Raw genomic sequence first — 25,201 nt, 5'->3', positions numbered from 1 at the left:
CTGCTTTCAACTACCTGAAAGGGGGTTCCAGAGAGGATGGATCTAGACTGTTCTCAGTGGTACCTGATGTCAGAACAAGGAACAATGGTCTCAAGTTGCAGTGGGGGAGGTTTAGGTTGCATATTAAGAAAAACTTTCTCACTAGGAGGGTGGTGAAGCACTGGAACGGGTGACCTAGGGAGGTGGTGAAATCTCCGTCCTTAGAGGTTTTAAGGTCAGGCTTGACAAAGCCCTGGCTGGGATGATTTAGCTGGGAATTGGTCCTGCTTTGAGCAGTGGGTTGGACTAGATAACTCCTGAGATCCCTTCCAACCCTGATATTCTATAAGCAGAGGGGCGCACTCGGGCTCAGGCTGGGCTCTGACAGCCGGATCGCTGCAGCGGGAGCATCTCTCAGAAGCGGGGGTCCCGCTGCAGGTGTCTGTGTCCAGCCACCAAGTGCCGGGGGAAAGGGTCTCTGGGGAGCGGAGCAGGAGGCACTGGGGGTGGGGGGGGGAACAAAGGGCATTTGAGCAGCGCAGGGGGTGACCAGTCGCGCGCAGGAGTAAACGGGGCCCTGGCAGAGCTACAGGCGGGAGCGGCTGCGGCTGGAGGGAAACTTCTGGGGAATTTTCACAAAATGTCCCCGCGGCATTGGAGGCGAATTTGTTTCCCCGCTACCCCGCCCTCTGAGGCTGATTGGTGGAGAGCTGCCCCGCTCCCACCCCGCTCCCCGGTCCCTGCTGCTGAGCGCTGGTCCCGGGTCCGGCAGCGCAGCAGCATCTGCTCCCAGCCGCGTGCCAGGTACGAGCGCTGGGGCTGGGGCGGGGGCCCAGGTTTGCGGGGGGCTGAGCCATAACGGGGCTGCTCAGGCTCGGGGGAGGCAGCTGGGGCCCAGACCCCGCTGGGCAGTGGCCGGATCCCATGGAGCCCGCAGACCAGCAGAGCTGCCCGGGGCACGGCGGTGGAGGGAGATTCCCCCTTCCTGCTGCTGCACCGGGGGCCCGCAGGCGAGTGGGGCTGGTGGGTGTGTTTGGGGGTGGGGGGACAATTTGGCCGAGGTGCTGTGAGGGGGCCTAGTGTAGATCCAGAGTGGAGAGCGGGTGGCTGGTGTATTGGGGCTGGAACTGGCGCCCCCCCAGACCCGGTTTGCTGTCTGGTTCAGTGGCTCTCAGCACCCTGGGCGGTGGGGTGGGGAGATCACGGGGCGCTCTCAGCACTGAGGCTGGGGTCCCTGTGCAGCGAGGCCGGCTGCAGGGGTGCTGGGAGGGAGGGTGTGGGGGATGGGAGAGCATGGACTTGGCAAGTGGCTCCCCTTAGGAGGGCCCAGGAGGTGGTGGGGACCCACTGAATCCTAGTGTGGATGCTCTGGGGTGAAAACATACCTTTCCGATCGGTGCTATTCCCTTTGTGAAGGTGGGTTTTTTTTTTTATAGTGCTGGGACACGTCTCTGCCACGACTGCACAGCCACCTGAAAGCAAAACATTTTTACTGCTCACAGAAAGCAGCAAAGAATCCTGTATCAGAGGGGTAGCTGTGTTAGTCTGGCTCTGTAAAAGCAGCAAAGAATCCTGTGGCACCTTATAGACTAATAGACGTTTTGGAGCATGAGCTTTCGTGGGTGAATACCCACTTCCTCAGATGCATGACCCACTTCGTCAGATGACATGCATCTGAGGAAGTGGATATTCACCCAGGAAAGCTCATGCTCCAAAACGTGTTTGTCTATAAGGTGCCACAGGATTCTTTGCTGCTTTTTACAGATCCAGACTAACACGGCTACCCGCCTCTGATACTTGCTAACAGAAAGTTCTCCTTTTAGAATCTGACCGCCGTATTTCCTTTTCAGTCCTGGGAATTGCAGCTGTGTAGAACTTGCTAGCTAGCTGGGTGAGGGGGGCATGAGATAGGAGGATTCAGTAGCGTTGTTGAAGGCAGTGTGGAGCAGGGAATGCAGGGGCAGGGTTGTGTGCAGGGGGCTCCTGTGTTGAAGAGACTAGGGCTGTGCACAGGGCAAGGGTCCGAAATGGGGACCTTAGTCCCACCATGCTGAGACATCAGCGCTTAAAGGCTGCTTTGCACACCGAGGCAGCACTGATGGGAAACTCAGGCAGGAGTGCCAAGAGATCCTGGTGCTTTGGGTCTGGTGTCCTTCCCTGCTGTGCACCTTTCTGCGCGTGAGGTCTCCCTGAAACAATCCTCCTAGGCCCAAAGCTCCCCCCACAGCATTGCTTCCCTCTCCCACCAGAAGTGTGTGTGGGGAGGGATAAATGGCTGTGTGAGGGCATAAGGGGATGGAATATGGAGTGGGGGGGGTAGGATAGGCCTGGTGGGGAGAAGAAAGGGCTGTGCTTCTGGAAAGTGCAGGGGTACTATGCAAAGGGAGAACCTGCATCTGGGGAGTCACTCAGAGGCCTGATGTGCTCCTGCCTCAGTTTCCTCTGCCAGTGCATCTGAGGCCGCAGTGTCTTGGGGAGCAGTTTCTACCTAGCATGTGGCCTCAGAATCTTTTAAAGAGCGGGGAAAGTCAGGTCTAGTAATCTGCCAATGGGAACTTTCCATGCCCCATGTCCCATGTCGATAACAGTGATGACTCTGTGACCCACCTAGTGATGATCCACAGAAACTGCCCTTTACATGTTCCATCTGTTCCCTCTTGTGTTGCAGAACAGCCACGTCAGGAGCCAGAAATCTCTCCAGCCGACCAGGACTGAATCCCTGCTCTGGGTATAGTGAGAAAACGAGGAGCCCAGCGCGTGCCCACGTGTCCCACTGAGACGAGAGAAAATAATGGATCCCACTGGGACGAAACTGGGGCCGGAGTTTTATCCTGAGATCCCAGGAAACCCCAAGAGCGGAGCGGAGCCAGGTAACTTAAGCCCCCTTCTGAGCACTTAAATGGGATCTCTAGTTTCATCGTTTGTAAAGCCAAAAGGGACCACTGTGATCACCTGTTCTGATATATCTATATATCTATATCTATATATATACATACACACACACAGACCCCCGCCCACACACCCCACTGCTGCACAGCACGGGCCATTGAATCTCACTCACTGCCCCCTGCATCCAGCCCACACCTGCTGGGGGGAAGCTAGCAGCTCTTGTAAAAAACATGTGCAAACCTCTGGCTCTGTACAGATGGGGCTCTGCCAATACCAAAGAGCGAGTGTAGGAGGAGTCTCACCTTTCAGTGCCTGTCACTGTTACACCTGTGTGGGTGGGGGAATTTGCTGGAGCATCTGCTTTGCCTTAAACACGACTCTGGAAAATGCTGGCAAAGGACCCATGGAGAGACTGAAACTGTTTTCTCAGCCCCAGATGGCCGGGTACCCTGGGTTTATTCCCCCTGGGTAAGCAGTTTGACTGGATGCCAGGCCATCCAGCTTGCCCCAATCAGGAGGTTGTTCAGGAGTGTGCGTGTGCATGTGGGGTTAGGGGCACAGGGAGAGCAGGGGCCCTGGTGTCAGATGTGAGACCTTGCACACATGTCTCTGCCCACCCCATTGCAAGCCTTAAGAAGCTGGTCTGCCTCCAGCAAGCTACAGCTACAATCTCAGATGCTCATCAAACCCTCTTTTATCCCTCTCGACCTGAGCAACTCGCCAAAAATGTGGTTTCTTGCAGTTACGAGGAGAAACAGACAGTGGGGTCTGGTCCCCTTTCATAGAGTCTGGCTTATTTACAAAGTACAAAGTCGTGTTACCCCAAACACAGGAGGAGTCAAATGATGGGAGACAATTTCCTTGCTCATAGTTCCCCGCCTCTTTCAAAGCGCGCTCTCAAGGTTTCTTCTCAGGGTCCCACTGCCAGCACTTCTGTGTCTGGCTTTCTGGCTTCCTGCTCCCTCCACTTCTCTGGTGTTTTTTCTTCTCTTTCTTGTGCACATGTACACACGCACACACATCTATTCACAAACAATACCCGGGCAAGCCCCTCTCCTACATAGCACAAACTCCTGAGTAGCCCAAATGTGCCTCTGTGTTGGGATAGGGGTGTGTAGTTTCATAAAGGAGCTTAGCTATAAGAAAGAATTATTGTAAAGGAAGGATGGTGGTTACACCCAGCAGCTTCAGCAACAACACAACCACCTACAACGTGATAAAGTCTCTGAGGATCTGCTAAGCCTACTAAAGCTGCTTGTTGGTGATGGTTGTCACAGGACAAGCCAGACCAGTGTTGCCAAGGTGTTGGAAGAAGCCAGTCCCCAGGTGTCTGTCAGAGGCAGGTATGCCCCACCCAGGATGGGGTCACATGCAGTGTTTGGGGGTTGACCTCCTGTACCCCGTTACCGTTGCTGTCATTCCTTTTCCGGTGGCAGGTCACTCTGTAGTACAATGTCTCCAGGGTCAGCCTTGGTTTTTCCTTGATGCTTTTCAATGAGACTTATTGCACTTGGAGACAACATCTGTCACTCCCTGATATGTGGGACGTTGCAGTGGAAAATGCCTCTGTTACATCTAGTCCACAGTCTCCCCTCTCTACTCAGCACTCCAGGTTTGTGGAGGGGTGTGTGCTGCAGGGATAGGACTGCGTTATTCGTTATCGGGTTTTTCTGTTGGGCATTTTGTACTGCACCCAGAGCCGTGGTCCCTGGTTTTTAGGATCTATGGTATAAATTAACAAAACAGGATGTTTTTACCAAGAATAGGTGAGGAAATTGTCAGTTAAGGTATTTTTATAACCGAAAATGACAACAGTCATCACATTCCCCATTTCATTAGTTCAAAGCTCGCATGAGTCATGTTTTCCAGTGCAACGCAGAGCTGGGTAAGCGACGAGGAGATGACGGTGCGTTTTAGGCTGGGCTGCACAGTAAACACACAGGGTATAACTTCCCATGTGGACATTCTTATTCTGCAGTAAGTGGCTTTTTTGGTTTAGCTCGAACCCCTTCCAAAGCAATATTAGCTGATCTAAAGGCCACTCGTCTACTGGAATAAGAGTCTCCCCATGGGAGGCTGAACTGGTATAACTATTGGTTTAAACTCCCACCTTGGCTTCTACTGGGATCACTTTCCCATATAGACAAACCTTTATACTCCAGGGGATGGTGACCAGTGGTCTGAAGTTTGTGGCTGTCTCCTTGGGTAGGAAGAGTGGGTAAAAAACTGGATCAGAGGAGACTTTCAGGCATCAGACAAAATCTGCCCTCTGCTCTCCGGGTTGGCTTTAGCTGAGAGGCTTTAGATGAGCAGGCAAAGACCAGAGCCACCTAAGGGGTGATCTGAAGCACCATGAAGGGGCCTGATGCTCATTAGAACTGGAATTTGGGAAGGAAATAAAAGGAACCTACGAAAATTGCCTAGGGAGGTTGTGGAATCTCCATCATTGCAGGTTTTTAAGAGCAGGTTAGACACACACCTGTCAGGGATGATCTAGATAATGCTCAGTCCTGCCATGAGTGCAGGGGGCTGGACTAGATGAGCTCTGGAGAGACTGACACAGCAAACCACCAAAAAGCAAAGCCTAGCACCGCCCCTCTGCACCCTTTGTGAGTTGTACTCTCAGCCCATGCCCAGTCACTGGACTTGACAGAGATTTCCAGGCTTTTTAGTCCAACCATCTTAACTGGAAAACTGAACCATCTTAGGGAGCCTGAAATATGTCAACAGCCTTTTAGTTTTCCCAGCATGCTTAACGGGACTTGGGCTAAGTGACTTCAAGCCTCTCCACCAAATTCCAAGCTACCAGCCCATGCTCCAGAGGCCTCCAATCCATTGGGGTCTTTTCACTCTCTCCTAGAGGCAGGAGCCACTGAAACAGAGGCTCTTCATGGTGATAATTCCCAGCTCTGACAGCACTTGTCATCAGGAGATCTTTGAGCACTTTACCAAGGGAAGCCAGTATCGCTCTCCCCGTGTCAGAGAGGGAAACTCAGTCCCGTAGAGGGGATGTGACTTGCCCAAAGTCAGGCAGTAGCAGAGTTGAGAACAGAACCCAGGCTCCCAATGTTCCAGGGCAGTGAGCTGACTTAAGCAGGTTGCCCCTAGTGAAGCACTGGGGATGGGTGGGTGCAGGCCCCTGCCCTCAGCCTAAGGAGAGAAGCCACTGAACCCAGGCTTTCAGCTAGTCACTGGGGGACAACAAATGAAAAAACGGGTGGGAGTGAGGGTCACAGATTGAAAATCAGGGATTCAGAGGGGGACCTCGAGAAAAGAACCCAGGACAGCACCTGTTGCTCCTCAAATGTGTCCTGGTAGCCAGCGGACAGGGCGCAGAGGAACTCTGCCCAGAGACGTGACTTCAGGAGGGAGCAGGTTGCAGGTGAGGCGACATGCTGAGATTCCCTTCTCCATTCCCCTCCCTCTCTCTGACCACTTTTTTCCTGCTCCACTCCCACCCCCCCAAAAAAAAATTCCATGCTGTCCTCTGCAGACCCCTCCAGCAGAGCAAACATCTGTATGCACCTTAGCAAGGCTGCAAAAGTGGGGTGCAGGGGCTGGAAAGGGGCTCTAGTGGGGGGCAGCCAAGCAGGGGAGTGCCCTGAATTTTACTGTCTGGCAGATGAAGCCAAAACCGACCTTTCACCATCTTGCTGTCAAGTCGGGATCTGGGGGTTTTTTGAATTTTTTTTGAATTTTCTAACTCATGACAGTCGCCAAATAAAACTAACTTGAATTATTTGAATAGTAGTTTAAGAGGGGAGAAGAGGGGAATTTATTAGCCGCCCACTGATTGCAAATGTACTGTCAGTGCCCTTTTCTGATTTACCTTAATCAGTGTTGGGTTTCTTAACTGGGTTTTTTTTTCAGTGATTCATTTGCTAAATCAAAACAGGACGTTACTCTTAACATCTAAACTAAGATTGTCACTGCACAGATTTGCCGGAGAGCCAAAACAACATGAGGGGTGAACTGAAAGTCACATGGGTGCATGTGTGTGTGTCAACCAGTCCCTAACTCTGCAAATGCCCAAGCTTTTGTTTAAGGGACTGTCCATACTGCAGTCACGGGCGAGTGTTTGCAGACCTGAGCCAGCTTTGATTTAGTGAGTGGCAGTATAAATAGCAGCGGAGCAATGGCCTGGCTTTCAGCATGGGTGATGTGAGCCCCTCTGACCCACCACTTATGTACCTGCCTTCCTAGTGTAACCCTTCTGCCCCTCTGAGTTGGCAGCAACAAGGGCCGGGTTCAGTATCCAGGGGTTCCGTTTCAATAACAATGCATAACCGGCTCGAGCCCCCACCCAGTGACCTGGGACACTTACATACCACACCCTTCTGGGTGCCTCTAGGAGGCAATATTTCCCCTCTCGCAAGCACGGAGTCTGAGTGTAGCAAAATCCTTTTAATAAAGAAAGGAAACAATGCGGCCTCCCATTGGAGAAACACCACAAACAGGATTATAGCACAAACCATAAACAAAACCCACCTCCAAGTACATTTGGCAATGTCCTTTCCCCTTTAGGGTCTTAAGTCCAATTACCCCAAAGTCCAACAACCCAAAAGTCTCTGGTCAGTGCCACCCCAGACTTCAAGAGTTTATCTGCTGAGTTTTACCCCCCCCCCAGCCTGGGTGTAAAAGGGAGGTGAGAGTCCACACAGGGTGTTAAGGGGCACCTTATGTGGCCAGGGCCAACTGCTCCACCTCTCCGTGAAGTTCTGCTGCAGCCTTCACCACGACCCGCTCCACCACACCAGCCATGCCACTCCTCCAGCTGTCCATGCAAACCACTTCACTCTCCTCACTGCTCCAACACATTGCAAACCACTCCGCTCTGCCAGCTGCTTAACGATAGGTCTTCAGGCTCCCCCACAGGTTAACACAGCACTCAGTCAGCTCAGCTCAGCTCAGCTCAGCCCCTTCAGTGATTTCAGCTCTTAGTAGGGGAGCCCTGGTGTTGGTGCACCATTGGCTCAACATGAATTCAGCTCAGCAGTCTTTAGATGGACTCCTAATGGAATCAAAATTAGCTCTACTCTTTAACAATGGAGAGAAGAGGCTGTGCAATTGGTGTTTCAGGCCCTCACAAGGGGCCCATACCATCAGGGGTGTGTGTGTGTGTGTGTGTGTGTGCATGTGCGTGTGTGTGCACGCGCACACACACCAGTCCCAACCTCTCTCTCCTCATGGGGTTTTGGAACCCATGTCCCATGTTTAGAAGTTGAGTCATCTCTGTCACAAAGCAGTCCCACAGCTCTCCATTCACACAATCAGGGTGACAAACTTTTTTTTCTTCCTGCCCCAATAACAAAGAAATTGGGGATCCCAGAGCTGTTAAAATAACCATCCCAGTCTGCTGTGGGCTTATGCTAAGTGGGGAGTGGATGCCAATGCAAATCTTTCCCCACTCTTTGAAATTCTTGGAATTTTTTCCACATTCCCTACAATTCACCACCAGATATCAGGGTAGCGCTCATCCTGACTCTGCTTACACTAGCTCGCACCAAAGCCTGCACTGACACCGCTTCTCTGCCAGTTTTTAGCAACACTCGTTAAATCCAAGCCAGCTCCGGCACATCCACCCAAGCTGCAGTCACACCTGCCGACTGCAGTGTAGACATCAGCTGGTCTGTTCCACACCAAGTTCCGGCTGACGCTGGAGGAGGGTGAATCAGCAGTGGGAAGGATAGAGGGCTGGAAGGATGCAGAGGCGGGTGGGGGAAGGGGACATCAGCCAGAGGATGAGCTGTGATAAGGAAGGGAAGGGGTCAGCTGTGGGTAGGAGAGACGTGGGAGGAGGGCAGGAACCAGCAGTGGTGGAAAGGGAGGGGAGGAAGCAGCGGGGTAGGGCAGGAAGCCAGCGGCAAGTGGGGGAGGGTGTATGGGAGGGGAAGGGGCCAGCAATGGGTGGGATGGGGATGATGGAGCCGCAGTGGTGGGGAGTGGGCTGTGGCTGTAGGGGGAGCAGGAGGCCTGCAGTGCTCAGTGGAAGGGGATTCAGACCGTGAGCAGCCAGGAAGGGGATGTGGTAAAAATAGTAACGTTGTAGTATGTAGTAAATCCACTGTCGTGTATGGACAATGGAGGAAGCCGGAGTTTGCCTTACGGAAACTCTGAACAGCGTCGATGCCGGCTGCTTCCTTTTGGTGTTAAGTCTTTCCCTTCTGGTGCTCTCTAAACGTGTGAGTGACTCAGACTGGAAACCCCTGAACAGCGTGACTGGTGCGTAAAGTGATCACAAGATGCCACACGGTCCCCAGGGCCGACACCAACGTCCTACAGGAGCATTGGAAGGAGCAGTTCCTCGTTTGTGACTCAATATTTGTAGCATTTCGGTCCCTGTGTCAATGTTGGTGCAGGCGGCTGTTAGCTGGGCTCTGGGGCTGTGACACTCGGACAGCCTAGGAAAGTGGGGAAGAGCTGAGATACAGCAGCCCCTTGACGGCCATGGAGACCCGCTGGAGCGTCCCTGGCTGGAGATAGAGAGGCTGCGGCTTGCACAAGTGGGGCTGAATTTTCAGCGTTGGCTGTAAATGGCCAGGCCCTTTGGGGGAGCAGCAGGGAGCTGATCACGGTTAGGAGCAGGGCAGGTGGTTTGCACTCACAGCGACGGTATCTGGTGTGCGCATCCAGGATCAAGGGCATGTCCTGGGGGTGGGAGGACTTGGCAATAGCCCCTTGTCTCCCGTTATTCTCCTGTCTTCCCTGTCCTCTTCCTTCTGTTGGTGAGGGTGAGATTTTACAGGTGCATCCACCCCAACCAGCCTGAACAACGAGCTGGGATTCTGACTGAGGTGTGTATGGTGTGGGGGGGCAGATATATCCTTGGGAGCCTCATATTGCACCCCCATTTGAAGATCTTCCCTGTCTCTCTCCCTTCATCACCTCATGTTCTTTTTCCTGCTGTTCTTTGGGGCCAGTTTTTCCCCGTGCGTCTGTGTGGACACAGACAATCCTGCCGCATGTTTCCCGCTCCCACGTGTTACGAACCCCCCTGTGTGAACCCCACCATCCTGCACAGCTGCTGGGGTGGGACTGCAACTCCCTCAGCTCAGGGCACACACCTGACTCTTTGTTGCTGTGATTCACATTGTTTGGGAGCGGGATTTTTCCCATTCACCCCTGGCACTGACTGCTGAGAGAAGGGTGGCCTAGTGGTTTGGGGGCTAGGCCAGGCATTGGAAGACATGGGTTTTATTCCCTGTGTGACTCTGGGCAAGTGTTCGTCTCTCTCGCCTGTTTCCCATCTGTACAATGGTCAGAACAGTAATTCCCTCTCTCATAAGGCCGCTGTGCAGGTAAATTCATTAACAGGCTGTGAGGGGCTCACATATTGTGGAGATGGGGGCCAGAGAAGACCTTACCTAGCTAGGGCAGATTTTTTTTATTTTGGGGGCTGATCTAGTTCCCCCAGACCCATGGGATTCCTCTCCCACAGGGGTTGCCTGGGTTCATTCTGTCCATATCTGAGATCATCATGAATCATTAGTAGCAAAGATTCAAAAATTCTTTAGAGGAAATGAGGAAAGCTGGTGGGAACATTTTCCATCTAAGTATGTGGCTTCATTGAAGCTAAAATGTTTTGCACAGTTGTATCAATTTTGATGGGAAGGTTTCTGAGGTTCACAGCTCTCTGGTCACTTCTGAAGAGAGAGAAGTGCACGTGTCTACGCTGCAGGAAAAGGTGTGTTCTCAACTGGGGTGAGTAACCCGCATTAGCTAACTTGGGTGAAAATAGCACTGAAGACACGGCAACTCGGGCTAGCAGCTCACATTAAATCCTGAAATGGAGCCTGGGATTGAACTTTGGGGGCTAACCCCAGTTGCTTTAAAGGTCTTTACTGCCTTTTTAACCCAAGCTAGCTAATACAGGTTAGCCAACCCGACTTCAGAACATCCTTTTTTTTTTTTTTTTTTTTTTTCAGTGTGGACATACACAGAAAAAGGCACTTAAGAAAAATTTGTGGTTTGAACTAAAACATATGAGAACTAATTTCCAAACTCAGAAAACTATCACAAAAAGGAATTGGTATCAGCTCACCAGCCTAAGATAGATTTCTTGTGAGAAGAAAGATACTCATTGACCTCTCTAGAGTAGCCCAGCCTCTTGGGCATAGCTAGGCATGCAGGCTTAGTGTCTAGGAGAGGGCACAGGCTGGGCAGGCGTCACAGGCTGCCAAGTGAGGGTAACTCAGAGAGTAGTTATTAATGGCTCCCAATCCTGCTGGAAAGGTATAACAAGTGGGGTTCCGCAGGGGTCTGTTTTGGGACCAGCTCTGTTCAATATCTTCATCAACAATTTAGATGATGGCATAGAAAGTACGCTTATTAAGTTTGCAGACGATACCAAACTGGGAGGGACTGCAACTGCTTTGGAGGACAGGGTCAAAATTCAAAATGATCTGGACAAATTGGAGAAGTGGTCTGAGGTAAACAGGATGAAGTTCAATAAAGATAAATGCAAAGTGCTCCACTTAGGAAGGAACAATCAGTTTCACACATACAGTATGGGAAGAGACTGTCTGGGAAGGAGTATGGCAGAAAGAGATCTAGGGGTCATAGTGGACCACAAGCTAATATGAGTCAACGGTGTGATACTGTTGCAAAAAAAGCAAACGTGATTCTGGGATGCATTAACAGGTGTGTTGTAAACAAGACACGAGAAGTCATTCTTCCGCTTTACTCTGCGCTGGTTAGGCCTCAACTGGAGTATTGTGTCCAGTTCTGGGCACCGCATTTCAAGAAAGATGTGGAGAAATTGGAGAGGGTCCAGAGAAGAGCAACAAGAATGATTAAAGGTCTTGAGAACATGACCTGTGAAGGAAGGCTGAAACAATTGGGTTTGTTTAGTTTGGAAAAGAGAAGACTGAGAGGGGACATGATAGCAGTTTTCAGGTATCTAAAAGGGTGTCATCAGCAGGAGGGAAAAAACTTGTTCACCTTAGCCTCCAATGATAGAACAAGAAGCAATGAGCTTAAACTGCAGCAAGGGAGATTTAGGTTGGACATTAGGAAAAAGTTCCTAACTGTCAGGGTAGTTAAACACTGGAATAGATTGCCTAGGGAAGTTGTGGAATCTCCATCTCTGGAGATATTTAAGAGTAGGTTAGATAAATGTCTATTAGGGATGGTCTAGACAGTATTTGGTCCTGCCATGAGGGCAGGGGACTGGACTCGATGACCTCTCGAGGTCCCTTCCAGTCCTAGAGTCTATGAGTCTATGAGCCCCACACTCCTATCCCTTCTCCCATGTTAGTTTGGAGCCAATTGCCCTGGGGACATTCTGAGTGACAGCTCTGGGAAGGAGCAAAGAGTGGAATTAAACAGCCCCATTCATCATGTGGCACAGGTCTGGAAGCTGGGCTAAGTAAGCCACCATCTCTGCAGTCATCCCAATGAAACTGTTGCATGCCAATTGGGAATAGAGTAAGACTGGTGATTGGTTGAGTTACCTCTGACATCACAATGGTCTAGGCCAGGAGCTCTCAACCTTTTTCTTTCCGAGGCTGTGTCTACACTGCTCCTTTCGGCACCAAAACTTTAGTGGTTCAGGGATGTGGAAAAACCAGACAAACCCTGAGCAACAAAAGTTTTAGCACTGAAAAGCGCCAGTATAGACAGCACGTTATTGTCAGGAGCTACACCTCATTCAGGGTGGTTATTCTTTTTATCGCCATGAGAGCTCTCCCTCGGTGATAAAGCATGACTACCCGGCCCAAGTCACAGCACTGCTGCAGCCGTGCCCTAATGTGGGCAGTGTGGACATCCCCTGAGGCCCCCCAACGTGCTATTAAAAACTCCACAGCCCACCATTGCCACAACAGCTGTTTTTCTGCATATAAAAGCCAGGGCTGGTGTTGGAGGGTAGCAAGCAGGGCGGCTGCCCGGGGCTCCAAACCACAGGGGTCCCCAAGGCTAAGTTCATGATGTTTCAACTTCAGCCCCAGGTGGCAGGGCTCAGGGCCGCAGGCTTCAGCCCTGCACAGCGGCAATTCTAACACTGGCTGTGCTTGGCGGCCCCCTGAAACCTGCTTGCGGCCCCCGGGGGGCCCCATATCCCTGGTTGAGAACCACTGGTCTAGGCTCTTGGCATGGCATAGATATGTGCCTTACTGTAGCTGTACACTGCATGGTGTAATCTGTAAAGTCTGAATGGCTGAGAACTTAAAAATTGGGCGGTAACAGGCCAGGGATGTCAGTGGTGAATGAACCTGGTGATAGTCCGAACAAAAAGAGCTTTTGGTCATATTAGTAGTTACTTCCATTGCTTCCCAGTGACTCTGCAGACATTGTAGGTTCCAGAGTGACACAGACAGACTGACACTCCTGAGGTCCTATTCCATAGATAGATAATGGCAGCCATTCAGCACAGTGCTCCTTGCACCAACACAGCTCAGACCCTGATGAAGCTACTGACTCTGGGTACTCCGCTATCAGGAGAATTAAGGGCTTTTTCTCTTTCAGGTAATGGCCGTAGCTGCAGGCTCAGGAAACATGCTGCATGTACAGTCTCACTGAGTGTTGTACTTGTCGTTCTGGTTGTTGCTGTTGTTGCTCTGGCAGGTGAGTGGCTAATCCCGGTGTCTGTGTGTTCCATTTACATCGAGCTGGCCACGCCGCTCAGGGCTGTGAAAAATTCTATGCCCGGAGCACCACAGTTAGGTCAACTCAACCCTGAGTGTAGACACGGCTGGATCGACAGAAGGGTCCTTCCATCGACCTAGCTACTGCCTCTCGGAGAGGTGGATTAACTACCGTGATGGGGAAAACCCTTCCGTTGATATAGGAAGTTTCTAGGCTCTGGCACTACCATGGCAGGGCTGCAGCAGCGCAGCAGTGCCATTGTTGTGCAGACATACCCAGAGTCACAGGCTGTCTCCTCTGAGGCATCAGCCGTGGGGTCCAGGAACGCATCTTCAGACTCTCCCTCCTACTCCTTTCTGGAGCCTTGTTTGTGATGACAAAACTGGCCCTTTAAACTGTCTTCCTGGGTAAGTATGTATCATTGTAACGAAAGGGAGAAACGTCAGTTCCTGAGATAATTCAAACAGGAAAGAAATTTCTCCTCCAAAGAACGTACAGTCTCGGGAATGTCTGCCCTACAGAGACTACACTGGCATAGCTGCGTTGTTCTGGCTATGCTGGCATAACACCCTAGTATAGATCCAGTGTACGTGGACAAAGATTTTTTCCGTCGGTGTTGGAACATCACCTCCCTGAGCAATGGTACCCATGTCAAAACCAGCCTGGGCATGGAACAAACCCATGGGTCATGCCCCCAAGATCATGAGATTGGCTTAGAAATTATGTGACTTTAAAAAATAAATTTGAGTTCTGACATCTGCACTGCAGTTTATAGCCCTGCAGGCCAAGCCCCGTGAGCCCAAGTCAGCTGACATGGGCCAGCCGCAGGGGTTTTAATGCAGTGTAGATGTACCCTAACCTGCAGCTCCCAGAGTGTGTCTACACTCCAGTGACAAGGAACAGCCACGACTAAAGGCCTGTTACATTGATTCCGGGTTTGAGCTGGACTCTAGAATCTCCCCTGTATTCACAGTGACACCTAGTGGCTGGTTAGAGTAATCCCAGAGGTGAATACACTGGAGGTAACTCCCAAAGCTGATTTCGGTATAAAAAACTGCTAGGTGGTGTCCCATTTCCAGCTTGCAGGGGGCAGTGGGCCAGGCTCAGCTTTCCTGTTTAACAGTGGGTGTTTGATTGTGATGTGGAATTTTGGTTTCTAGCTGCTGTATCCCCCAGATCTCCTTTTCCACCTCCCCACTCTCAGGGGAGTGGCCAGATTTTTCAGGACTGTGGAGCCCAGATGAATTCATCACACAACCCTGCCCCATTCTTTGCATACTGAATGAAGCAGGGGTCCTGTAGAAAAATATAACAGGTGACCTCATAAAGATAGTACAACTAGGGCCCTGGCAAATTCACCGTTTTGAAAAACACGTCACAGACTGTGAAATCTGGTCTCCCCTGTGAAATCTGGTCCTTTGTGTACTTTTACTCTATGCTATAAAAGTACCTTATACTATATGGTAAAAGTATATAGAAGTACACAGCGTTTCTCAAACTGGGGGTCCAGACCCAAAAGGGGATTGCAAGGCTGTTGTGTGTGTGTGTGGGGGGGGGGAATGTCACAAAATTGCCACCCTTCTGTGCTGCTGCAGGCGGCAGTGCTGCCTTCAGAGCTGGGCACCGGGCACCAGCGGCTGCTCTCTGGCCACCCAGCTCTGAAAGCAGCGCAGAAATAAGGGTGGCCAATACCATAACCTCCCTACAATAGCCTTGTGACCCCCTTTTGTGAAATGCTGAGTGTTAAGAGCTTTACGTGTTTACATTTTGCCATTTTTAAATATATATTCATATTTTGTTGCAATCCCGTGAAATGTAAGATTTAAATACCTGAAACTGTGAAATTCAAGATTTTTAAAATGCAGTGACCATGAAATGTAGGGAAATGAACTGTGATTTTGGTAGGGCCCTAATCATAACTGATGCACATAAAAAGGAGCAGGGAAACCGGGGTTAAGGTTGCACTTTGGAGCCTTTCCTCATTTCCATCTGGTGGGTGTTTGCATCTGGGGGAGCGGGGGAGGGAAAGGTCGAGCACTTACCCTTATGTTGCTCTCTCAATTTCAGTGCTGGTACTTAAAGCACAGCCCCAATTCATGGCCTGGTGCCCAGACGGCTGGATCGGATACCGAGGGAAATGCTACTATTTCTCCGAGGCTGAAAATAACTGGAACAACAGCCAGAGACACTGTTTTGAGCTTGGTGCTTCCCTGGCTGTGATCGACAGTGACCAGGACCTGGTGAGAAAAAAACAGACCCTGGGGACGATAGGCTATACTGAAGTAATGGTCAAGGTCTTCAAGGCGCTCCGTGGCCTGGGCCTAGGGTGTCTAAAAGAGCCAAAAGCTCCAGGATGAAGACCTTGGTTGACATCTCTGCTCCTCTGGCACCATTTAAGGGCAAAACTTCTCAGTGAGGGAGATGGAGCTTCCTTGGTGGCTGGTCCTAGCTTGGGGAATGGACTCCACCAGGAACTAAGGATTGTCCAGAATCTCACCACCTTCTGCTCCGAGAGCGAGGTGCACTTCTTTGAGCTATCTTCTCGGATATCAGCGTAACCCACCAGTGAGCGTGTCACTGGTTACACTCTGTGCTCGTTCACAGAGGATCTGTGCTGACTGGAGAGAGTTGCTTTGTTAGTTCCAGCAGTTGTGACTTGGGCTTTTTCGTTATGGAGGTTCCCCGTGTGTCAGCCAAGAAGGCCGCCTTCACATAAACATAGCATGTGCACTTCAAATAACAAAATCCTACTTAAACTGCTCCACTACACACACACAATTCTTCCCTTTGGGGAGAGACAACAAATCACATGTAATATTTTTAATCGTGTCGCTTAATTCATGAGTGGAAGATGCTCGACTACAAGGGGAATGGGGTAAGACCCCACGTAGGATAGAGGAGGCACATGCGATGATGCATATTGTTAAAATTGCCTAAGCCACTGGTCTCCAAACTGTAGGGTGTGACCTGCCCTAGGCAGGCACAGAGGAATGTTTTTTGGGGGGGTCTATGGCAGGGTCTGAGCCAGCCCCTACAGGGGGCAGGGAGGGAGCCTCACACACAGCTCAGCTCTGGCTCCAGCCACAGCTCTGCTCCGTCTCCCAACCTAGCTCTGGCCCCCCATCCCCAGCTTCCCCCTGCCTGTCAGCTGCAGCTCCACCCCGCCCCTCAGCCGCAGGGCTGCCCCATCCCCAGCTCTGCCCACCCTCCCCCCACATCTCCAGCCCCAGATCCATCCTGCTCTCAGCTCCAGCCCCAGATGCAGTTCCGCCCTCACCCTAGCTCTGCCCTCATTCCCTCTCTGCCCCCAGGCCAGCTCCACCCCCAGCTCAGCTTCGGTCCCACCTGCAGCTCCGCCCCTCCACCAGCTCTGCCTCTAGCCCCAGCTCCTCCCCCAGCCCCAGCTCCGCCTTCAGCTCAAGCTCCTCCTCTGACCGATTCCGTTACTGGTAAGTGTGGACACAACAGGAAACGTTTGGGCACCACTGGTCTGAGCATTTCCATTTTTCAGTTGCTTATAACTGCCCCTGGGTTTTCCTTTTGTGTTCTTTGTGTGTGTGTGGGGGGGTGTTTCTCTGAACTTTACTCTCTCAAGGCGACATTTTTTTTTCCTGAAAGTTTCAGCAGATCCACTTGATTATTTCTCTCATGGTAGCACCTAGGAACTCCAGCCTAGAATTTTTCAATGAATTTACAAGTCACCAAAAACTTGCCCAGCTCTACCTGGAAATAAGTCAGAGCTCCCAAGTGCCACCTTAACTCTGGTTTTCCTTCTCCTTCCTTTTGGTGTGGCTCAGTTATGATCCAATCTTTAGTTATGTGGCCCCCTGCTGTGTTTTCCCATGGGACCCTGCCTCATTCAGCACCCAAAGAATGGGGCAAGGTTGTGTGATGAATTCCTCTGGGGTCCGCAGCTTCCTGCCACGTTTGCTGCACTGGTTGTACGGGGCACCGTGACTGAGGTGGGGCTGAAGGGATGGCCTTGAGGTTAAGCCACTAAAGTGGAACCCAGGAGCTCTAGTTTCAGTTCCACACTTTGCTTTAACTAACTCAGGAGCATTTCTGTCTAACGTGGTTCTCTGTGCTGCCGAGAGCCCTGTGAGCAGCACATGTGGAATCAGACTCTTTCCTTTTTCTCTGTTACAGGCTTTCATGATGCGATACAAAGGCATCTCCGAGCACTGGATTGGCCTCTGGAAAGAGCAGGCGAGACAGACCTGGAAATGGGTGAATGGTTCTGATTTCAACAGCTCGTGAGTCTTTTTCTTCCTGTCTGTTTAGCTTCTGAACACGAGGTTGTGGGGCTGAATTCAGGCAGAGTCAACATTCCCCATGTAAACCCTGGAATACTGATGGGGAATGAGGGAAATCTGTGTTCTCTCCAGGATTTGGGGCTCAGTCCCACTGCTGAGACATAGATCAAGCTAAGGAAGAGATCGTGCACTGTTAGGGGGATGGTAACACTAGGGTTGTTGAGAACTTTTCACTGAAACTGTTTTATGATGGAAAATAGGGAGGTTGGTAAAATCTTTTCATAAAATGTCTTTTCATGGAAAATTTTGACTTTTTGATCAAACTCCTCCGTCTTCCGCCCCCCAAACAAACAAACAAAAAACAACCAAAACCTGAAATATTTCAGCCCCAAATGGTGGCCATATACCTCATGGGAGTTGTTTGGGGATATGAGGAAACCAATCTCCCCCTTTATGGGCTGGGCTCCCCAGCTGGAGTACATGTCCCATGGTGCAGCATGGCCGAGGGACTCCATGATTTACCACCTCCCCTCACCAAGAGTGAGATCAGGGGGCATCATGGGAGGTGTAGTTTGGACTTGGAGCTTGGCCTATAGAGAAGAATGGGAGTATGAGGCAGTTGCACTGCATCTCCCATGATGTATTGCCTCCCCTTGACCAGTAGTGAGGCCATGGTGCACCCTGGGATATGTAGTCTGAATGGGGAACCTGGTCTATAGAAGAGAAGGGGAGCACGAGGCACCTGAACTACAGCTCCCTTGAGACACCACATCAGCCTTACCAAATTGAAATATTTTAAGTTGTGATTTATATATATATATTTTTTGGTCAAATTTGTCTGGGCCAAATTCACCCACCTCATCTCCTCCCACTCAGACTCCATTCCCTGGAGAGCTGCAGGCCAGTTGCTTTGGAGAGTCTAGAGGGAATCGGAGGCTGGAGGAAAGGGGTGATATGTGGTCCGGGGCTGTACGTTTAACACCCCTGTCTTAGATTGAGACAACATCAAAAAGAGGGAACAGAATCTGCATGTGCGTCAGGATGACTAGACACAAAGTCTCCACAGATGGTTGAGTCCTTTGAGATCCAAGGGAAAGCAAAAGGCACCACAGTGTGTCAGTTCCACCACAGCTAACAGGCATCATGGTTTGAGTTATTCACACGGCAGTGACCGTCAGTATGAAAGGGGCCACAGAGAAACCCTTGTGAGTGGAGACTCACTCCCCTGCTCACTGCCACCTGGCTGGGGCCACCTTCAGGAATTGGGTTCCTCAATGCAGCCCGGCTCGGTCAGGCCCTACATGAGCCTGTCACGTACCCAGGAGTACAGGAAGGCCCAGGCTGGTTCTGGCCCAGGGTCCATTTGGCCCAGTCTCCTGTCTCTGCCAGTGGCCAGCGCCAGCTGCCCCAGAGGAAGGTGTAAGAACTAGAGCTGTCGGAATGAGCGATATTGCCGTTCGCTGGCTGAACTGAAAATTGGGAGCAGAAGAACTTGGATCAGCCAGAACTGAAAAAAATTCAGATTTCTCAGCGAAACAAAGAGCCAAAGTTTTTGCTTTCACATCAAATGAATTTTTTTGTTTTGTTCAGCCAGAAACGAAATGTTTTATTTCAGTTTCAGGCATTTTTAAACCCCCTTTTATTTATTTATTTTAAAAGCAAAGGAAATTTGGAAGCACGACGAACAAACCCAGTGGTGGTGTCTGTCCTCCGTCCCCCGTAGCCCCTGGTTAGAGCACTCAACCTGGGTCTCCTGTATCCCAAATCAAGCCCTTGCCCTGTCTGATTTGGCACCTGGCTCTGGATAGAAAATCCTTCCCCCACACACCTGCAATAGTAGTTGTGGGCTCATTTGGCCCCCATCACACATTGGGGAGAGATACCGTGATCCAGGCTGGAGGTGTTAGATCAGCAGTTCCCAAACCAGGGGTCGCGCCATCAGCAGACGGGGTGGTAGTGACCTCCAGTGTGCAGAGGGTGCCACTTTCTCCACACGGCTTCACCTCAGCTGTACGTTTCCTGCGAGGGCGCAGTGCACGGAGGCCGCCATTTTGCTCTACAAAGTAGCTTCCTCCGCACTGCATGACTTTGCATGACCTAGGTATGAGGTCACGCTGTGGAGCAGATGTCATTTTGTAGAGCAAAATGGTGTCCTCCGTGCGGCATGACTCTGCACAAAATGGTGCACAGGAGACCACGCTGTGCCATCGGTGCCAACTTACACAGATCCCTGCCCCTGCTCTGTCCCAGGCCCTGCCCCCGCTCACCCCTTCCCCCAAACCCCCAGCCCGGACCCTCCCCTGCCTCTTCCTGCTGCTGCTTCTCCCCCTTGCCCCCAGTGCATCCTGTGCACCACTGAATAGCTGATCTGTGGTGGGTGGGAGGTGCAGGAGCTGATCCGCGGGACCACCAGTGGGCAGGAGGCACTGCGGGGGAGGGCAAGGCGCTGATCCACTGGGGGGTGCTGAGCACCCATTATTTTATATTTTTATCCACCGAGTCAGCGCCTATGTCCTATGTGGAGATGCCATTTTGTTTATGCTCTACAAAATGGCGTCCTCTGTGCTGCCTGGGGTCCTGGGAGGAAACCATCCATTAACGTGGAGTCATGGTGGCAGAGAGTTTGGGAGCACATGCGTCAGGCGCATTCTCCTACTGGCAGTAACAGGACAGGCCCAGCTGCTGGCTGATGATGGCTTTATCGTTTGTTGCAGGTTCCCGATGGGAGGAGGAGGGGACTGCGCATACCTGAATGACAAGGGCGTCAGCTCTTCAAGGTGCATCACTGGGAGAAACTGGGTCTGCAGCAAACCTGATGCATATACAAGCCAGAAAAATGCAACTCAGTGTCAGGAGCTGAAAAGCTTCACAATGGGCTACTAGAGAAACTGCCTCTCGCACAATTTGTCTACAGTCGAATTTATAAACAAGGGCTGAAGAATAAAATAGAAACATTTCCAGTGGATGCTGGATTATTAGGTTAATTAAACTGAAAAATGACAGGAGAAAGGAACGTCAGCAGGGTCTGGCCACATGAGAGGAACGGGCCACAAATGAAATAGTGTGACAAATACAGATAAGGTCCAGCAGAGGAAGAACTAGGCATTACTCATCCATCTTCCTACGTCCAAATGCAATTGCAACAGCTCAGGAGAAGGAGCCAAGGTGAACTGCTGATCCCACTGAAATCTATGCACATTTTCCCATTCAATTCAATGAGGCCAGCGTTTCACCCGGGGTGTCATTGTAGATCACCCAGTGCAAACCTTGGCTGAGTGTGCAGCAGCTGACAACAAAGCAAGCAAGATGTTGGGGTATATTGGGAACACACTAGGTGATGTTACAGAAAATTCTCTGATGTCATTATATGAATCAAAGGGACACCTGATGGGGAACACTGTGTACAGTACAGGTCACCCATCTCCAGAAGGACGCTGCAGAACGAGAGGAGGTTCAGAGACTGGTAACAAGAATGATGGGAGGCCAGGTGGGACTTTCGTGTGTCGAGATTGGAGCTGTTCTTGTCGGAGAATAAGAGGATGTGAACAAGGGGAGAAAAACAAAGACTGGGATGAGGAAGATAGATTGAGGTGCTGCTAGTCAATCCATCTCTTCATACAAGAGCAATGGGAACACTTAACAAAACTGAAAATCAGCAAATTTGCAACTGATCAAAGGACCGATGTTTTTGCACAACACGCAATTAGTCTACAGAACTCACTGCTACAAGATGTTGTTGAAACCAAGAGTTTGGCAGGATTTGTTTTTAAAAGGACTGGGACATTAGAGGAGTTCTTGTTCATACAAGAGAGGAAATGAACAGAAGGGAAGGGATCCAAACCTTCTTACTTCAGGGCATGAAGCACCATCTAAGTAATGAAGATCAGGAGGAAACTTCTCCATTTGGTCGGTTATTCCGTCACTGTCCACTAGGAGGTCTCTTGACCTGTGTTCTGAAGCCGCTGGTGCAAGCCACGAATGCACTATAGCTCTGAATTCGTCTTGCAGTTACTCTACCCAGTGACCTCACCCTTTAATAACCGATGGCTCTTCCTGCGCCAAAGACGATCCCTGCAGCTTTTAGAAATGAATTCAGCCTTAGTTTTGCTTCCTGGGGCAGGACCCCCGGGCAGTGTGGATTTTTGCCGAGCAGTGCGGCTGGATAGCAGCAGATGTTCAGGATGTCCAGAACTGACTTTCCAACCCCAGGGCTCCTTTTCATTGGAGCAATTTCCCTGCTAGAGCTGCCCAGTGCTCGGGAAGGAGCATTTAAGAGAGTGCCTCCATGCTCCATGGTAGATTATCCATGTGGAATTGCTTCGTTTGATCTCATTTAATTTATTTATTATTAGGATGACAGATCTAAATAGTTGATAAATCAGCCGCTCGCTGCTTTTAAAACAACCGTCTCTCCTGTCTTCTCCAAAAGGGGGTGCAGACAGGGAGCTTTAACACTCTTAATACGTCCCAGAGAAATGGGAAACCGGCCTGACTGAACTCACGTGGGCCAGTTCTCTCAGGATTCAGAGTTTAAATTCTTTGGGCAAACAACCCAGCTGTGAAAAAGTCACCTTAACTGATCACTCCAGTGTGTATGGTAATACCCATTGTTTCATGTTCTCTCTCTCTGTTTTTATTTATTTATATATCTATGTATCTATCGTCCGACTGTATTTTCCACTACATGCATCCGATGAAGTGGGGCTATAGCCCACGAAAGCTTATGCCCAAATAAATTTGTTACTCTCTAAGATGCCACAAATACTCCTGTTCTTTTTACTATGCAAACGTTATTTACTGTTCATAGCCTTTCTCTGCAGACCTCCACATGTCTTTGCTTCACTGTATATTCATGTGGGTATTGCCTTTCATGACCTCCTTGAAACAAAATAAAATTAAATCCTGTTTGTAACTGTGCCGCATCCATCTCTCATGAACGCCTCCTTCTGGGCGGGAGGGGCTGCAGTCTTTCAGTTTGCGGTGAGACCTGTCGGTGATTTGTCAGGTAGTTTTTCAGTGACAGCCTCTGGCCAAGTCTCACACGCCGTCCGGGGTGTGCAGCCCTCCAGAGGCCTGTTCCAGTACCCCTCTGTTGGTATCTCTGTAGCCCTCCCTGGGATACACTGAAAGGGTTAAACTTCAGCCATTCACTGACTTGTGTGGTCATCTTTCCCGGCTGCTAGGTCTGAGGAGAGTAAGGGCTCACCGAGTACAAACTGGCTTGGGTTAGAGCCGCTCTCAGAGCAGGCTGGAGAACTTCCCAGAGCAAGCACAATTATAAAAACGTGACACTGACTTGGCAGCTGAGATTTTGGTTTAAAAATTGCCTGTGCTGGAGAATCCAACACGATCCTTGGTAAATTGTTCCAATGGTTAATTATCCTCACTGTTAGACTCAGACTAAAAATAGAGCCTAAATTTCTGTTACTTGTTTACACATTGTATTCATTGCCCTATATATTCATTTGATTCCAAGGTGTAAGAAGCAGGTAACTAGCTTACTAGTATGCAAATGTTAGTTACTGTTCATATCCTTTATCTGGAGACATACATGTCTTTGCCTCACTGTATATTCCTGGGTATTTCCAGGGCGGGCGCTTCCATTAGGCAACCCTAGGCAGTCGTCTAGGGCGCCAGGATTCAGGGGGCAGCATTTTGTGCGCTCCCCATGGGGCACACGGGAGCTTCCGGTTCCGCTCCCATCACGCCGCCGAAGAAGGACCTTCTGCCAATGTGCCACGGAAAACAGCGGCAGGCAATTGAGCAACTCAATGACTGCCGCTGTCGCCTACAGCATTTCGGCGGAGGGTCCTTCTGCGGCAGCACGATGGGAGTGGAACCAGAAGCTCCCGCGCGCCCTGTGGGGAGTGCACAAAATGCCGCCCCCAGAATTCTGCCTAGGGTGCCAGAAACTCTGGCACTGCTCCTGGGTATTTCCATTAGTTCCCTCTTTGAAATTAATACAATTAAATCCTGTTGTTCAAAATAGACTGAGGAGCTGTGAATAATGCAGATTTCACTGTCACTCTGACTCCACTTCACTGCCTCTGCACCTGTATCATTATCAAAATTGGGCTGAACCATTTTTTGCCTTTGCTTAGACTTCACCAAAAAAAAATCACTTTTAGGCAAGAGCTCAGACATGACAGTTTTCAGCCCCAAAGGAAGAGTTCAGTAGGTGCTGAGGTAGAGGAGTCAGTGGTATTCTCACGAACTCCGTCAGCAAAAATGAACTCTGCCCATTCTGCATGCCAGAATGAGAAGCCACTCTCAGGAGATGGTGCACGTGTGACATGCATGATTCCTGGACTCCCTGGGTTTAGATAAAACAAGTTTATTATAGAAAAATATATTTTAAGTGATTTACAAGTACTGAGGCATAAAAGTCATAATTGGTTACAAAGAAAATAAAAAGATAAACCACATGCTAATGCTTAACAAGCTAAATGAACTTAAAAGCAAAAAAATTTCTCTCACAATAAGCTTACAGCAGTCTGGCTGGATTGCTTCAGCCAGGACCTCCCACATAGTTCAATGATGCTTCCTTTGTCTTTCAAACATTGTAGCTGCCATGAGTTGAGATGAGGAGAGAGAAGTAATTTGTGTTTTGTTTGTTTTCTGTTTTTATACAATTCTCCCTTCTTTGAGGATTATCTCCAGCTGGGGTTCAGGCAACAGACAGTCTGCTAACACAGGACGTCCAGCTGTTTCCATTGCCAATATGTAAAATTCTTGCTCACACTCTTCTTCCTGCCAAAAAATGGCCACTTAACTAGGTGATAGTCCATGATAGTTCATTTGATTATGCTGATATCTGCCTGGGGCACCAGTGTGTCTTTGTCTCCGAAGAACAGGTTTGGACCTGATTTTCTAAGTCTGGAATATGTCAGCAATGCTATACAATATAATCTTATACATATACAAACAATGATACTGCAAATATTTTACCCGGACAATAATGTTCAGCAGATTATGTGTTCTCAAATGATACCTCACAAGGCATATTTTGTACAAAAATTATCAATAGCGTGTAAAAAGGATGAACATAGGGGTACAGTTTGTCCCACCCACAATTAAGCTGGCTGCACCAGATCAATAATCGTCCTGTGACAGACTCCTATAACAAAGCCATATATTGTGGTTGTGGACATTCAATACTATGGACCTCTGCCATCTAATGTATTGTTGTTGTCAATGTCTGCTAGAAAATCCAGAGCCCAGCCAGCTTCCAGGTATTATTATGTATATTACTATAGACCTGGTGACCTCAGTAAAGATATGGGTCCCATTATGCCGGGTTCTGCACAGACACGCAGATCAGGGCCCCATTGTGCTGGGCTGCACAGACACACAACCACAGTGCCATCTTCCGGCATATAGCACCCACATATGAGCTTTCTAATTCCCAAAAGGTGAACATGTTTTGAGCTGTAGATAACACAGAGCTGTGTTGCAATTTGACTATTTTCCCATTTAATGCTAGTTTATGGCATTAC

The 25,201-nt window shown here is 50.0% G+C and overlaps 1 protein-coding gene across 1 annotated transcript; it reads left to right on the top strand.

Annotated features, from left to right (window-relative positions):
• Nucleotides 1-738: 738 nt before the first annotated feature.
• Nucleotides 739-22,316, top strand: LOC115640881 (C-type lectin domain family 2 member D-like). The gene is made up of 6 exons (XM_030543962.1): nt 739-783; nt 2,648-2,849; nt 13,333-13,431; nt 15,520-15,692; nt 17,599-17,705; nt 20,420-22,316. Exons 2-6 carry the CDS (start codon nt 2,771-2,773, stop codon nt 20,586-20,588), a joined length of 627 nt encoding a protein of 208 aa, XP_030399822.1. The 5' UTR covers nt 739-783; nt 2,648-2,770; the 3' UTR covers nt 20,589-22,316.
• The last annotated feature ends 2,885 nt before the right edge of the window (nt 22,317-25,201 follow it).

Source organism: Gopherus evgoodei, unplaced genomic scaffold (genome assembly GCF_007399415.2).
Source record: "Gopherus evgoodei ecotype Sinaloan lineage unplaced genomic scaffold, rGopEvg1_v1.p scaffold_32_arrow_ctg1, whole genome shotgun sequence".
Classification (NCBI taxonomy): Eukaryota; Metazoa; Chordata; order Testudines; family Testudinidae; genus Gopherus; species Gopherus evgoodei.
The sequence above is the reverse complement of the archived record's forward strand: the minus strand, read 5'-3'. Positions and strand labels throughout refer to the sequence as shown.

What these genes read in the sequence shown, in the direction of transcription:
- LOC115640881 (XM_030543962.1), top strand. Translation starts at nt 2,771, where the DNA reads ATGGATCCCACTGGGACGAAACTGGGGCCGGAGTTTTATCCTGAGATC. An exon ending in CAAGAGCGGAGCGGAGCCAG is followed by an intron (nt 2,850 to 13,332) that starts GTAACTTAAGCC and finishes TTTCTCTTTCAG; the next exon opens with GTAATGGCCGTAGCTGCAGG. An exon ending in GGTTCTGATTTCAACAGCTC is followed by an intron (nt 17,706 to 20,419) that starts GTGAGTCTTTTT and finishes CGTTTGTTGCAG; the next exon opens with GTTCCCGATGGGAGGAGGAG.